A 16,368-nucleotide genomic window follows, 5' to 3' on the forward strand; every position below is an offset into this window, starting at 1 on the left:
ATTTATACAATCACCATTTACTTCTTACTTGATTAACTCGCACAAACGTCGACTAGAACATCTGTGCAAAGTCTTAACAAATATGGCACAGATAAGGACTATGAGAATAAACCAAAAGCTTTAAACAGTCAATCTGCTTAGGCAAAGCCAGGCTATAATTTGAAGTTTGCGTCACAAAGATCAAACAAGCTCACCGAGTAGCTGGGTTTATTACTGCACAGTCATATCTCAGGGGCTGCACGCCAGCTTCAGATAACCGCAGTCACCCTCACCCGCAAGCCAAAAATCTGAAAGTCTCCCTGAAAGAGATATTTGTGCATTCAGTCTTATCTAGTGAAAAAAAAGTCACTAAAACCAATTTGATCTCTCATCTTGGACTTATTTTATGTTTACTAAAGAGCAGATAACGCTCAGCAGCACCAGTGCAGCACAGTTGGGAGGTGTTAGGTGTCATTGGCTCAGCTCTGCTGCCATGCGTCTCTCCTCAGAATCACTGAATCTCAGCAAGTCAGCAGCACTGCAGCACTGACAGCCCTGTGCGCTGAGAAGGGCAAAAGACAGAGGAGGGGAAAGAAGGAAAGAGCTTTTGGACACAAAGATTAGTCCTTACGGAAATATCTCATTATTTTCGTTGCATTTCAGTCTGAGACGAGGGTGACAAATAATACACCCCAAACAAAAGCTTCAGGAATGCAGCAAACCTGCCAGTATTGAATGACTTTGACTCATATCCCCCAAGCTCTCTGTTTTTCTCTCCTAGGATTAGTGTGTGACATCATCAGACTTGTTCTTTAAACCTGATTAACCGTTGTGTGAGGCTGCTGACTTGCACATACTTTACTAGACCTGTATTTCTCACCCAAGCAAACACCCTTCACCAAAACAGTAGACATACGTAAAACACTACGGTATTACACTTAGACATGTAGTCATACACTGACTGTGCTTAGTGCTGACATGGGTGCATTGCTTTAAAAAAAAAACCTAACTTGTTTTCTTTACAATTCTCAGCATTGTATGATGAAAAAGTCCTTTCCTCTTGTGAGGTGCTAAAAATGCCACTGTTTCATCTACAGTAAGTGAGAGTGTAAAATCATTCATTGTGATGTTTGGTGTCCCAGTAAAAATGAAGATGAGCGTTAAAGTTCGGGCAAACTTGGTGAGAGTAGTCTCAAATGTGTGCAAAATCTTCAGGATCAATATCTTGGACACAACAGCACAATCCAATTACTTTAGGCTACTGTATGCGAAGAGTTGGCGTAAATATCTGCGAGTCTGACAGGCAAATATGTGTGCTCTGATTTGCGATTGGATTCTCAATGTGCCACTCAAGTCACTGTTACGTATTTGCATAAGGAGGAGACTATAAATGAGTAACGGTTTAGGACACGCCTTCCCAGGCGCTCTTCGCAGATGCTGATAGAAACAAGATATATTCCAGATCGGCGACAGTGCTCTAGTACTTAAATACACAAACAAGATGGCCTATAGATCAGGTCCACATTCCTCTTACCGAAAGATGTTCGGCGGGGAGAAAACCGCCGTAAGGTCCAGCTACTCGAGCCGCCAGTTTTCGATCCCGGTGCGCTCATCCCGGGTTTCCTTCGGGCTCTCCTCCACCCCGACCATATACGCGTCGAAGACCCAGAGGCTCCGGAGCAGTGCAGCCATGCCCCGGCTGGCATCCGAGAACTTGGACTTCTCCTTGTCTGACGCCATAAACACCGAATTCATCACAAACCGCACCAACGAGAAGGCGCAGATGCAGTCCCTCAACGACCGCTTCGCCAACTACATCGAGAAGGTTCGCTTCTTGGAGCAGCAAAATAAGATCTTGCTGGCGGAGCTGGAGCAGCTGCGGGGCAAAGGGACGTCCCGGGTCGGAGATCTTTACGAGGACGAGATGAGGGAGCTGAGACGCCAGGTGGACCAGCTCACCAACGAAAAGGCCCGCGTGGAAGTTCACCGGGATAACCTGGCGGACGACATCGACAGGCTGAGAGAGAAGTAGGAGGCGTGGCACTTTTCTGTCCTCAACTCCATGTATTGTTTCTTTTGTTGTCTAGAACTGTTATTCAGCTCTGGTACATTACATAAATCTTTATTAGTTAGAGCCTAAACAGACTATGTATAGAGTGAAAGTATGTAAACATAAATTCTTACCCTGCACTGCGCAAAAAGTTGTTTTTCGTGCTTAAAGGAGAAGTAAATGATTTTTAAGTGTATATTTACAGTGGCTGCTAAAATAAAGGTTCTGCTTTATGCCTTTCTTTGCAGGTTGCAGGATGAAATTTCCCAGCGGGAGGAGTCTGAGGCAAACATGCAGGGCTTTAGACAGGTACAGCTCTACACTGGTGACAGCAGCCAAAAACTGCAATAGATGGACATTTTGAGGGTGATAAAGAGAAGTGTCTTAGATCTCAATAGCAGACCTACAGTGCCTCATATTCTCAGCTGTTTTTGGTTAAATTAAGGTTTAAGCAACCAAACTGATGGAAAGTGATGTGAAAGTAATCGGATAAACCTTTATCCTTAATATGAAGATTAACTTTCTCATTTCTTTTCTGGGTGATCTCTCTCTAATTATTGCCCATGAGCTGTGGAGACAGGAATGCACTCTTCTGATGGCACAACAGCAGATTCTAGGCATGATCAAAATAGCTGTAGAGCAGTGACTGACCCTGGACTGGTACAAAAGGCTAAGTTGTGACTGTTGAGTTAAATCAGGCCTGCAGCGAGAGGAGATCTTTTTAAGTCTGACTGGTCACAATGAATGAGCCGGACACAAGGGCAACAACAGTGTGGCTCCAATGTGGTTATCAGAGCGAGAAGACAAGCCACCATGTGATCCGGCTGTCTCGTTCTGGGAGAGCATCAGCACAGAAAAATCTCACTTGTTATGGTCCTGTCAGAGATTGTTCCGTATCACTGGTTTTCACAGGGATGAGTCATGCAGACAGTTTCCAAAGGTTGTCATGGAATAAAAAGGTGAAAAAGAAAGTTGTCATCCCACCAATGTAGTTTAAATGTTAGACTCATGATGATTATATACCTTTTAGGACTTGCTTTAAGTGATACATACGTTACACAGTCATGGCATTGTCTGTGTGAATGGGAGGAAGGAAGTCCCCGTGGCTTGCCTGAGTGGCACACTGACAACAATGCAGAGCCCACAGCCAGCTCTTGCTCAGTCAGGCAGACAGTCACTCTCTCAGCCTTGGGCTTGTTTGGGAACCCCTGCTGAATAGCACACTTTGTTTGTGGCATTAGTGCAGAGGCAAAGCTGCTTCATTTGCTGATACCTCAGTTGCCAGCCTGCCAACGCCCCAACAAAGCCATGGTGCCACAGCCAGTCTGTATGTATGATTAAGTATGATAAAACAGAAGATGGCTTTATGAACTTTATTCAGTAATGTTATAAAATGATAACAAGCCAAATTAGTTACCAGTAGGAGATCTGGAATTCTACTGGAGAAAACTGCAAGGGATTGCAGGTTAGGTTATTAATAATCTCTTTAATAATTTGTTGTGGTTCTGGGTATTCTCCAGTACTAAAAATTTCACTCAATTCTGTCCAGCCTTTTCCCACACACAAAGATTGTCAGGCCAGCAGCTATAGAGGTTCATTGGTTTGTTTTATTGTATAAGTGAAAAAACTCATGCTCCATCTGAGCTCAGGAATCATAGAGCAAAAGATAAAATAACTGTGCCAAACAAATGTAGATGAGGAAAAAGTCACTTTTCTTCTTGAACTTGATTATAGTGCTTATGTGAAGTATTTGAGCAAATGTCTGCCTATAATGCAGCTGCTGAATTGTATAACGACACGAGAAAACACCTACTCATCTGTTAACAACGTCTGCAAGGACATGTCATGTGCCCACAGTTGATTTTCATTGGATGCATGTGTTTGTGACCTTAATCAACCATACAGTGGGTCATTTTGTGCACTGGATTGTGTGAGGGCTTTTTACAGCATGTGCACAACAGGGTTTTTTTTCTTTGTCAGCAAGCACATTATGCATAACTCATGTCACCTTCACAAGTCACCTTATTAAGAGTCAGTGTTATCGTACAGGATGTAGACAACGCTGCCCTCGCCAGACTGGACCTGGAGCGGAAAGTGGAGTCACTCCAAGAGGAAATCAACTTCCTCAAGAAGCTGCATGATGAGGTAAGCCTTCCTTTTTTGTTGCCTAAGCTAAATCGGTCTACTGCAGAATCACTGCACGTGTGCAGCCTGAGAGGAAAAAGGTACCTTTAGAAAAACTGGGCCAAATAGTTTGAAATATTTGTTAATCTGCTCAAGCGCCACATCAGCAGGGTTTAGTTTCCAAAGCTTTTGTAAGTCTTTAAGGCTAATTGCACAAAAGCATACAAAATAACTGTTAAAAAACGTTCTGTGCTAACTGTATAAACTGACTCTGCTGAATTTGCTACAGGAAATGTTGGAGCTGCAGAATCAGATCCAGCAGCAGCAGCATGTGCAGGTGGACATGGATATAGCTAAGCCTGACCTGACAGCGGCTCTGAGGGACGTCCGTCTGCAGTATGAGAACCTGGCCTCCAAAAACATCCAGGAATCAGAGGAATGGTACAAATCCAAGGTAAAGGCATTTTAGAGAAGCATATCTAACCAAGCGCAGTAACGTGAACTACACCTTCAACTCGTGAATTTTTTATGTTTTTATATTCATAACATCACCATGTATCTAACCAAACAACAGAACAAGTAAATATTAGGCTCAAAATTTATCAGGAAGGCCATTAAAAGACTAACAAGTGTCACTAATGTTTCTTTGTATTTGTTTGACAGGTAAAAAAAATAAGTGTTTGCTAACAAATTCACCGTATAAATGCAACATCATTTGTCCAAATTATGTGATTAGTCTTTCTTATCTTAAAAACTGATTATACATTAGAATACTGAGAACTAGCAAGGTATAAGCAATCCTCCTTCCTGCCGTTTGAGCACTAGTGGAAAGTCAGTAACCTTAAAAGTGCCTCAGAGCACTGGTGCCACAGTGGTAATCCCTGCAAGGCTCTGTCGTGGCTACATCTTTCATAATTTACACACTTTATGAAAGCTGCCGTACTCCCATCTCCTTCAGCCTCTGACTCATCATTTATTGAAGAGTTGATTTCTCATTTTTTCCTTCTTTTCCTCTGTCTCTCCTCTCTGTTTGTCACTGTGATTGCCAGTTTGCTGACCTCACTGAAGCTGCAGCCAGGAATAATGAAGCTCTGAGAGTGGCCAAACAGGAGTCCAATGATTACAGACGCCAAGTTCAGGCACTTACTTGTGAAGTGGATGCCCTGAAAGGAACTGTGAGTTTCCAGTTTTTGGCTGCAATATAGACGATACAGAATATATATAAAAATATTCAACATTTGTAAAACTGGAAGCAAAGGGGGAAACTGAGCACAAGTTAAGGAAATAGAAAAGCAGAGAGGAAAATATTTCTTTTTTCTTAACTTTTACTGCAAAAGTGTATTTTGTTCTGTCTTGGCTGCCATCCCAGAATGAGTCCTTGGAGCGCCAGATGAGGGAGGTGGAGGAGAACTTCTCCTTGGAGACGAGTGGGTACCAGGACACCATCAGCCGTCTTGAGGAGGACATTCACAACATGAAGGATGAGATGGCTCGTCACCTCCGCGAGTACCAGGACTTGCTAAATGTCAAGATGGCTCTGGACATTGAGATTGCCACCTATAGAAAGCTGCTGGAAGGAGAGGAGAGCAGGTGATGGGAGAAGCATTTTCTGAAATGCATTAATCTGTAATACAGATATGAACACTCATTTGATTCAAGATTCAAGATGCTAATCTTAATTAGTGAGCTGTATTTTCTCCGTCTGCAGAATCTCCACCCCCTTGCCAAACTTCTCATCGCTTAACCTGAGAGGTAAGATTCCCCATGCTGATTTTTACAGTTGGAATTACAGTTTTTGCCAGTTTCTAACGATACTTCTCTGTCTTAGAAACAATGGTTGAATCCAAACCACTTATCGAAACCACAGCAACCAAGAAAGTTCTCATCAAGACCATTGAGACCAGGGATGGTCAGGTAGAATACGCTTAAAGAGATCTTTCACTTCATACAGGCACATACAGATATATCCCTGCTCATCGCTTTTTCTCTCTTCATCTGCTCCCTTGTTCAGGTGATCAACGAGTCGACCCAGAACCACAATGACATGGACTAATAATGTCCTTGTCTTTACCAAACCACCAACAAAAAGCAATAAGAAGAAACACATTTCACTCGGGCTACAAGCAAGCAAACAAACCAGCAACACACAAAAAGCAAACAGCTTCGAGAAGTGCCTTTGTATGTGGTGATCCAGTAAGCCTGTTAGTTGACACAGACTGTATTTTGCTTCCTTGGCCGCAGCAAGTATTTTGTCACAGTTGTTTAGACACAATAATGAAGTCAGCACAACACAGCAGTTCTCACTGAGGCCTACAAAAATCTATCTTTGTAACCAAAGTAGTATTTTTGATCAATATAGCATGCACTTACCAGAAAAACTGTATGCTAAAGATGTCACAATTGCCTGTATGCAGCAATAAACCATGAAGACTGTTACTCGCTACTGTGCACAAGGTGTAATACTTGTAATACTGCAGTGCATTATTGTTATAAAGTATAAAAATACTTTATACCTAATGCTATACATATAAAGCATTGCATGAAAAACAATCTCTTTTATCTGATTTTAAGTAAATCAAACTGTCAAAGTGTCCTTGAGGCTAAGAAGCAAACTTGAATAGTAAGTTTGATTAAAAATATTTTTTGCAAAGTAAGTTACGGTAAGTTAAATTATGCTTCTGAAAATCAAAGTAAGACTCCAAACATAATAAACATACTTGCTAAATATTCATGCTAAATATGTGCGGGATAGGGACAAAATAAAAAAAAAATAACCCTAACTATTAGGTTGTTAGTTTAGTTAATTTATTCCGCATATGTTATGCACATTTGGATGCTTCCATGTCATCGCTTAAAGAAGAACCTTAATGAATTCATTCAGCTTGGCTTCAATAGAACACAATGAAACAACTCAATCATTGAGAGGAACATTTCCAGTATTTGTGCAATTTGTTGTGTTTAAACAAATTGCACAATTGTTTGTGCAGTTACGTATTGATGGACAGTTATCCCACACACTAACTCCTGTGATTGTAATGCTGTGATAATTTACTACTGCCTTACTGAACATAAGGTTTCCTCTCAGGTCGTGATGATTTGGTTATCAGACAAGCAGTATTGATGGAGACATTATATGCCTATAATGTTTATCAGTGACTATTTTACTAAGGAGCTTCATCCAGAGACAGTTCATATTCAGGGGCTTCAGTGAGGTCTTTGGATTCAGCTAATCACACCCTACCACCTTTGTTCTGAAAGTATTTACACATGGAAAAGGAATCAGTGTAATGGAGACAGCTCTCAGTATACTAGAAATACACAAAAGTTAATGATATGCAATAAAGCGAAGAAAGAAAACCCCAGTGACCTGAGCAAATAGCAGCATAACTAAGGGATGGTTTAGGTTCACCTGAACCAACCCAAACTATAAGCTTTGTGAAAAAATAAAGTTTTACTTTGAATTTTAAATGTATGAATGTAAGTCGGGTATTTGTCTTCCAAATCCAGATTGAGAGTTTGTGCCATAGGGGAGGGGCCTAAAAGCTGAAGGCTCAGCACGTAAGCCTGCAATCTGAGAGTGAAGTCCTCTTAGTTACTATACTATGGTAACTATAGTAACTATAGTATAGTGCTGTAGTGCCTGTAACACATAATAGAGATATTTTTAAGCATAACAATAGTTTTATTTTTACTTTTGATAATCAACTAACGGCATTTATTCCATCAGGTACCACACAGCCTATTGGCCTTTTAATATAGTAAAATCAAATTAGTTAACACAATGTGCCTTTGGAACACAGGAGTGACGGCTGCTGCAAATGTGCTTGTTAATCCCTGCATGTGAAAAAATCTAATTATTTCATTAGTCGATAAAATGTGCTTTTCTGTCAAAAACTGGACAATTTTAAGTGACCACAAACATTTGAGGGGATAGTTCATTCAAGTCGCTGTCACAGTTCCAGTGGAAAAATACATTACAAGTTTAATTAACACACACCTGGGCATATATCAGGAGTATTTTAGTTACTGTTGAAACGTTTTTCAAGTGATAAACAACACAGAATATGATAAACAGAGCTGATCTGAATAGATCGGAGACAGAAGAAGCTCCAGGCCACTATGACACAATTCAACTCAATTCAGTTCAATCCAGTAAATACAATAGCATCTGAGATTATTTTGTCAGCTGCTGTTTCCAAAATAAAGAAATAGTATTTGACTAAACTTGTAAGCTAAGGTGGACTTCTTTTTCTTCTTCTGCTTCTTCTTTTGTACTGTTTTAGGCTCTGAAAGAATAATTAAAAATCTAAAATTATGTGACAGTTACATGTCATCTGCTGATGAAAGTCATGTGATATGATCAAAAGCTCTGGACTGGTTGAGATAGGATCAACTATAACATATATGAAGTAAATATAACAAAACTACACACAGTTAATCTTAAAATTAGACCTTAACATTTAATGACACATTTTAATTTATGAAGTGTAACTTAAGGATCATCTACTTTAATGTTTGGGAAACTACACTTTTTTTCTTACAAGTGAAATATAATATTCTGTACCCCCAGGACATATCTGGCAGGTATAGTTACTTCAGACTGGGATTTCAGGTCACCTTATAACATGAAGCTGTTAACATCTCATTCAGCCACAGTGTTACATAATAGTTTTTCAACGGGGTCAATGTGGCGCAAGTATAATGAGGTCAACTGATTTCAGTGCATTAAGTACCCAGACTCCTGCAGCAGACTTTTTTTTCACTGTGACACTGATGCTTCCCTAACCATGTGTGTTGGTCTTCCATCACAAACATATAATATGTTTGAATAAGTGTTAATTTCATCTTAGAAACATAGTTGGTTACTATGTAGCTTATTTGCACTTTAATTAGTAAAAGTTAAACTTAGTGTAACAATCATTGCCCCATGGTTCTAATTAAAAACTGATAGAAATGCTGCTGCAAATGTAATACACAAATAAATAAGTAAGTACATCGCCTACTTTTTTTAACTGCTGTTTGCCAGTGATTGAGACAACTGCACCCCTCTTCCCTCCGGTTAATAATTGAAGTAGCCAGGAACTACAATTTCATTTTCTTGACCACGCCCAAATCTCGCGATCACTTTTCGCAGATAGGACTAAAGTCGCCTGTGACGAAGGGAATCTACAGGTAATTTGTGATGATGCAATTAACATTTATGTCAACGCAGCTGTTTTAACAGCTCGGGATACCTTGCTGGTTAATTGTTGCCGCTTGTTTTCGCCTCCCTGTCCCGGGAGATCCGCGCTTTTGTTGACAGAGGAGGAACTTTAGATGACGTGTCTTTCGGAGGAAACAGAAAACGAGGAAGATGCAGACACGGTCCGGTCAAAGTGCGGAGTTTTCTTTCTTTTGAATGTAACTTTACGATGAAGTCCCAAGCTTACAGCTGAAGTACATGTTTTTCACTGTTGGCCACTTTCAACAGGTTTTGGGTAAAATGAAATTCAGAGTAACCGTTTCCAACTGAGACGTTTAACTTTCAATTAGCGATGGGTTCGGTGACTTCTGCTCTAACTAGGACGAGGAACGCGTTGGTGAAAGTCGGCTCAGAGCCGGAGAACCATGACCCGGAGAGAAGCCAGTCCGCTCCGGAGTCAGACCGGGCCAATAGCAAAGACAGGAAGAGGGCAACACGGTTCAACGTTTCTAACCAGACCGCACGGCAGAGCTCCCGGCAGTCGCTGTCCGAGGTCCTGAGCAGACAGGACTCCGACAGAGCCAAACAGAGTTCAAAGAAAAAGGCTTTCGAGAGTCCACAAAGCGGTGAGTTACACAGCATGCGATTGCTTTACGACATAATAGCACATAACAAGGAGAAGTTGTGGAGAACAACACATACTAATGCCACTTTAAGAGTCACACATAGTACAGTTTACCCAGTTATATTTATGCAAGTACACTTTAACTTCTCCAAATTTCACACAGAATTATTTTGCTTTCCACTTATTTGACAACTACAAAACACACGGAGTTTATAAAAGATAGCGCTTAATTAAATATAATATATATAATTATATTATATAATATAAAGTTTGGCTCCAGCTGCTGTCTATCTATATAGTGAGTTCTGGATCTGAATACTTCTTCTATCACTCTTTAAGACACAGAGAAGCACAGGTGGAAGTAGTGAAATTAATGATGGCTCATTTCAATTAAGAGACCTAATGAGCCAGGTGTACAATAGCAGAACCATTTGGATGCTAATTTAAATTGCAGCTGCACTTATTAATGTCATTGATTACACCTGTGGTTTTCTTGCCAAAAGGTAATCTTTGAGAAGGGTCGACTAACACGCAGCAGATGTGGAAGTTTTTTAAAACAAGCAGTGACACAAGATAAATACTCCACATAAAGGTCTGGCATTCAGGGTTTTGCAGCATGACTTTCTAATAGGACTACTGTGAAAGGCTTATGTCATTAAAATGGTTTTAATAATAGTTATTATACAATTTCCTCATGCTTCATACATTCACCATAGCACTGATAGTGGCCATTTTGCTTCTTCTTTGGAAGCGTTAGGTTCATCTTGTATTTAATAATAAGTATCTAGAGCTGTTCTTAGAAAACCACTGACATGCAGTAATCACTGAGGTTTGGTCATGAGTGCCATGTACTGCACACTCTGTTGAAAGGTGGGAATGATGTTTTGATGAATGCCAGTAAAAGTAAGTGACCGCTCCATAGATCAGGTTAGCTATTTCATTAATAGAATTTCTCAGGTTCATTTCATGTGAAAGCAACATCTCTCTGTGTGTGGTGTGTGGTGTGGTGTGGTGGGGTGGGGGGGGGGGCATCCTGGCTTTTGTGTTACTTTATACTGCAGATGTCTGTGGTTCATTTCATGGATTTTTTTTAAAAATAGATGAGAGCAACTGGTCACTTCAGAGGATCGTGTGAATATCCTGCTGACAAAAGGTATTCACCGAATGAATGCTGAGCTCTTTGAAGACCAGGCTCAATGCAGCATATCTCCACTACCAAAGCATCTCTTTGATGTTTGAGATGCCCCCCCGACTGAAATAAACAAAACTAACAGTCCTATCATTTTATGTTAACCCTGCAGTTTGGCAGTTGTGTGTTTCAGCTGAGATATACAGCATGCACAAATGTACAAAGTCTTGCTGAAGCTGCTTGTGTTGTCTGGTTAATGCCTACTCAGCTCTGCAGACGAGTGTGAATCTGCATCTTCACCTTGCTCTACCGCTGCCATCTCCAGTTACAACTCCTCGCATATCTGTCCTCGAGGGAAATTCCTCTCCCTGGTTGGCTCCTTAAATATCACCTGTTTTGGGCAGTTTCCATGACCATATGACAGTGTAGACTCCCGCTGAGTTTCCTTCCTGATCCCCAGTGACGTTTATGTGTGCTGAAGAGTCTCCTGCCTGACTGTGCACTCAAGTGCTACCTCCTGAGGGGGAAAACAAAACAAAACGCACACGGCAAAAAAATAAAAATAAAATAAGCACCAACCTTAGTATCATGCTTATCTGGTTGGATCCCTTCAGTATCAGAGTGCCTAGTTATAATGTTAAGGGACTGCAGAGGTTTTATATTGGGTCTTTAGAGCATGGCTAGATGAGACCACACACAGACAAACACACCCTATGATTAATATGGACACATCAGTACCAAAACAGCTTTTACCATTACTACGCAACATGTGTTCCAGGAATTATTTTACAGCCAGTCATACAGTCACGTGCATCTGATGTTGAAGAACTGCAATTACCCTTCGAATTTTATGACTAGCACAAAAAATAGGTCATAAGATTTAAAGTGGTGTTAAAGGGGGTGGAGCTGCTGTTGTAGCATACATCAGTCATATTACATAAAGGAGTCAAGTTGCATTTAAGATTGTAGGTTTTAAAAGATTTAACGTGATTTGTAGAAGAGTAGCAAGAAATTATTGACATGTTTTTATCCGAGATTTTTTCTTCATGTGTTAAGATATAATGGAGACGGAGAGATTTCGCAGGTCTTTCCTCCCCACTGCTGTCAGACTCCATAATAAAGACTTTAACTGATCAAGCACACACATCCATACATATGCAATAATACCAAGTGCAATAATCCTTTCTGTCATCGTTGTATTTTTACTCAGTTGTATATAGTATTTGTATTCTATTTTTATCTTATTGTATATTTATTTTATTTTATTCTATTCTGTACAGTTGTGTACTGTATTTATTCTTATTGTATTCTAATTTTTGCCTCATAACTTTTGCACTGTCCACTTCCTGCTGTGACAAAACAAATTTCCCACGTGTGGGACTAATAAAGGTTATCTTATCTTATCTTAATTTCATTCCTAAATCCACATAATCGGACACTTTTCTGAGCAGCGTGAAAAAAGCTGATTTTCCTATAATGACATTCTAATTAAAGAAGAAATCACTCGCTTCCAAATGTAGAAGTCCATAAGTAATTACTGTGATATATATTTTTTGTTTATGGACAAGAAATTCTTGGAAAATATAACGCTTTTATTTAACTTGAATGTGGCCTTTAATTTAAATGTACACTCGCCTACCACTTCATTAGGTACACCTTGATTGTACTGAGTTTGACCCGCTCTTGCCTTCAGAACTATCTTAATTTTTCATGGCATAGATTCAAAAAAGGCCTTGAAACACTAATCAGATATTTCGGACATATTGACATGATGACTTCACACAGTTGGTGCAGGTATGATTATGAGTCTTCTGTTCTCCCACATCCTGCTCTGTTTTTCAAGAAAACCAGTTCGAGATGTTTTGAGCTCTGTGACATGGCGCGTTATACTGCTGCAGGAAGTCATCAGAAGATTTGTACACTATGCTCATAAAGGGATGGATGTGGTCAGCAACAATACCCAGTTGTGCTAAAAAATGACCTCCCACACCATTACACTCCCCACCACCAGTCTGAACTGTTGATACGAGGCAGGATGGATTCATACTCATATATTCTGACGCTGCCATCTGAATGTTGCAGCAGAAATTGAGACTTATCAGTCCACACAATGCTTTCCAGTCTTCTCTCGTCCACTTTTGGTTACAGCCTCAGTTTTCTGTTCTAGGCTTCTGTTCTGCTTTATGTCATGAACATGCTTTGTGTTCATCAAATGCTTGTCTGTATGGCTTGGTGGGATTGAGTGGTTGCTTGCATTATTGTTGCCTTACTATCACCTTGAAGCAGTCTAGCCAATCTTATCTGACCTTTGGCATCAAAAAGGCATTTTTACCCAGATAACTGCTGCTTACTAAAAATCTTCTCTTTTCTCTATAAACCCTAGAGATGGTTATTAAAGAAAATCCCGGTAGCGCAGCAGTTTTTGAAATACTCAAATCAGTTTCTCTTAAATCATCTTTCTTCCTTGTTTTGGTGGTCATTTCGACCTTCAGCTGGTCATCTTGACCATGTTTGCATCATAGTCGCCACTATGATATCAGCTGATTTGATATTTCCATTAATGGGCAGTTGAACAGATGCACCTAATAAAATGTCTGGGGAGTGTATGTTCTAATCTTTCATCCTCGCAGCTCTGTGTCACTGTTGAGTGCAAGGAAAAGATGAAGAGAGAAGGGATTAATTAGGAACCACAGACTACTTTACATGTAGCTGATGTTCAGTGGAAAAGTTAGCAACACTAAACTGTCATTGCTCCCCACTGTGCATCTAATGTGCATTTATCTGTATGCAAGTGTGTAAGTCAGGGAGGGGTATTCACATTAAAAATTGGTGTCTCAACTTCACACCATTTGTGGTTAAACTTTTAATAGTCAGTTATAATCTCTCCTTACTGTCTCAAAAGTATTAAATGGTTTAATCAAAGCTGTTTGCTGTTATTTAGTAGGAAAAGCAGTAGTTAAAAAGTATCAAAAAATTCTGTCTGTTTACTAACTCTAGTTTTAAAGTATTCAGTTTAGTATTTGATAACTATTAAGCAAATATAAATTTTTGTTTCTCCTGCCAACACTGAGGATTTTTCGGTCATGCAGTCCAAATTCTGCTTCCTTTGTGGCCACTGCTCCACAGCTTGCACAGTCTGCTCTGTCTCCAAATTGTGAAGAAACTGGACGTGACTTTTTCATAAAGTGCAGAACTGCTGTGGTTTTCGCGCTGTGTCCATATAACGCAGATTAGTCGCTTTGGTCTGTCGGCGCAATGATGTCTAGGATGTGAAAGATGTCTGCCTCTAATCAAAAGGATTATATTTGTTTTCCTTGCTGACCTTACTCTCACCAAACTAGTTTTGTGTCTTTGATATGGAACCATGCTGGTGCAAAAATCATTAGCTAAAATGGTGGACTCTGTTTCTTAAGACTGCTTTTCCTTGTTCTCTTCAGGGTCTTGGTGCAGGAGAAATCAGATGACAGCTCATGGAGCTCTCTGTTTTGTCAGCTCATTTCCCTCAGCTTTGCAACACAGGCTAACATTACCCTTAAAGGTGCCTCTAATGAGTATTTAGCAGGGGAAAAGACAAGCTCCCTTGCACCCAGTGTGTCTTAATTACATGAGTGTGTCACTGTGGTGACAGCGGTGTTGGGACTGACAAAGTGTATGTCATTCCGCATCTCTAATGAGCTTGTTTTTCCATCTGATCGCACAGTTGTTGTCAAGAATTGTGATGTGCTGCTGGGACAGATTACGAAATCGAAAAGTTTCAAAACTGATCAAATAAAATGACGGTAAATTTGAAGCATCTAGAAAAAAATCTCATGCAATTATAATTCAGCAAGTAATTATATTGATTTTTTTTTTTTTTTTAAATCATCATATATTTTAGTTATATACAACGAGACACACACAGAAACAAAAAGTGTTTCTTTTTGGGTGGTTTTGTTTAAACATCAATTTAGTACAACAGACTGCTTTTAAGCCCTTTAGTTTGTCCCCAGCTTCCCTTTATCTTCACCACTAACTAAAGTCTTTGAGTGATGGCCTGTCCTGTTGTTTGATGGCCTGATCAAAGGTTGAGCAATAGTTCATGATTAATGGACATCAGCAAAGCAAGCAGGTGTGTTTCTGTTGTCAACAATCCACTGTACTACAGGTCTGCTAAAAAGAAGAAAAAAAGTTTATTTTCACATAATCGATTGTAACAAACCACGGCAGACCTGATGACATGTTCATGCTTTTCAGCATACTTGATTATTTCACCACGGTTGCTGTACACACTCGGCTGCAGCTCTCCCGCTGCCAGCCGGACACATCACCCACAATAACAACAACACTCAGGACCCAGTACTACTTATGCAGAGCGGCGTGATGAGCCGATGAAGGTCCGGTGCGTCAGCTTCTCCATGCATACGTATCCAAAAAATCATATCAAAGCTGAATTAGTAAAGTAGAACAAGCACTGTTGTGTGTGTGTCTTGCACAGTACTTGCATACAACCAGGACATCTTTGGTCAATTCAAATCTCATTCCATACTATGTGTAATAAAAGAAACATATTTTTGGAGTATTTGTTTTGCATTTTCTTTTTTTGTACTTGGACTATTGGAACAATATCTGGTTTTGTTTGTTGGAGCTTTGTAATGTTGTCTTTTTGCATATGTGTATTTGGCTGAGATGACAATAAAATTAGCTTTGAATTAGCTGTCCATTAAAGGCAAAAATGTCCCAAATAAATAATCTTTAAGAAAACAGAGCTAGCAATATTAACCTTTTGTCTTATTTTGTGCAGTATATATTTTCAAGGTCTTCCCGTTGCCTAGTGATAGTGATGTCACCCTAATAAAGACCCTTAAAAAATGGATCTTGACAAGGATTCAAAGCAGTGGTTGTAGAACATGCTTTTTGAATTGTCCTATACGTAGGACATTCTTATTTGATTTTTCACTCATTCATACACAATACATTCATTTGCAATTCATTTCACCATAAAGAAAAAAATCCTGCGATTATTTGGCTACACGCAGCAAATGGCGTAGACAATCAAACCCACAAAACCTGTGTGGTTATCAGAGTAAATGTAACACAATACGCACCCAGTCTGGTTTACAGACTGGCTCTCGAGAAATCATTCACATCCACATTATAAAAAATATGAAAAATGATACACAATCAGTGATTTTTTTTTTTTTTTTTTTTTATCCAGTAAAAATTTGTAAAAACACAAAAATGGTACAAGGTAATGTAGAGGTATCACAAACCGATTTAGGACTGCTATTTTACTGGAAACA

General features: G+C 39.7%; 2 protein-coding genes across 2 annotated transcripts in view; both read left to right on the top strand.

Moving 5' to 3' along the window:
- Positions 1 to 1,401: 1,401 nt before the first annotated feature.
- On the top strand, positions 1,402 to 6,593 carry viml (vimentin like). Its single transcript, XM_085440176.1, has 9 exons — positions 1,402 to 2,007; positions 2,278 to 2,338; positions 4,079 to 4,174; positions 4,443 to 4,607; positions 5,203 to 5,328; positions 5,523 to 5,743; positions 5,862 to 5,905; positions 5,982 to 6,067; positions 6,165 to 6,593. Exons 1-9 carry the CDS (start codon positions 1,481 to 1,483, stop codon positions 6,204 to 6,206), a joined length of 1,368 nt encoding a protein of 455 aa, XP_085296302.1. The 5' UTR covers positions 1,402 to 1,480; the 3' UTR covers positions 6,207 to 6,593.
- Positions 6,594 to 8,217: 1,624 nt separating this feature from the next.
- Positions 8,218 to 16,368, top strand: part of pde1cb (phosphodiesterase 1C, calmodulin-dependent b) — a 162,502-nt gene continuing 154,351 nt past the window's right edge. The window contains exons 1-3 of the mRNA XM_085439535.1: positions 8,218 to 8,305; positions 9,226 to 9,325; positions 9,717 to 9,961. Of these exons, the coding sequence (XP_085295661.1) occupies positions 8,218 to 8,305; positions 9,226 to 9,325; positions 9,717 to 9,961 (433 nt within the window). The remainder of the gene's footprint in view (positions 8,306 to 9,225; positions 9,326 to 9,716; positions 9,962 to 16,368) is intronic.

This window comes from Copadichromis virginalis, linkage group LG18 (assembly GCF_057382275.1).
Source record: "Copadichromis virginalis isolate Kocher_CV1m ecotype Utaka linkage group LG18, C_Virginalis_male_GT1.1, whole genome shotgun sequence".
Lineage (NCBI taxonomy): Eukaryota > Metazoa > Chordata > Actinopteri > Cichliformes > Cichlidae > Copadichromis > Copadichromis virginalis.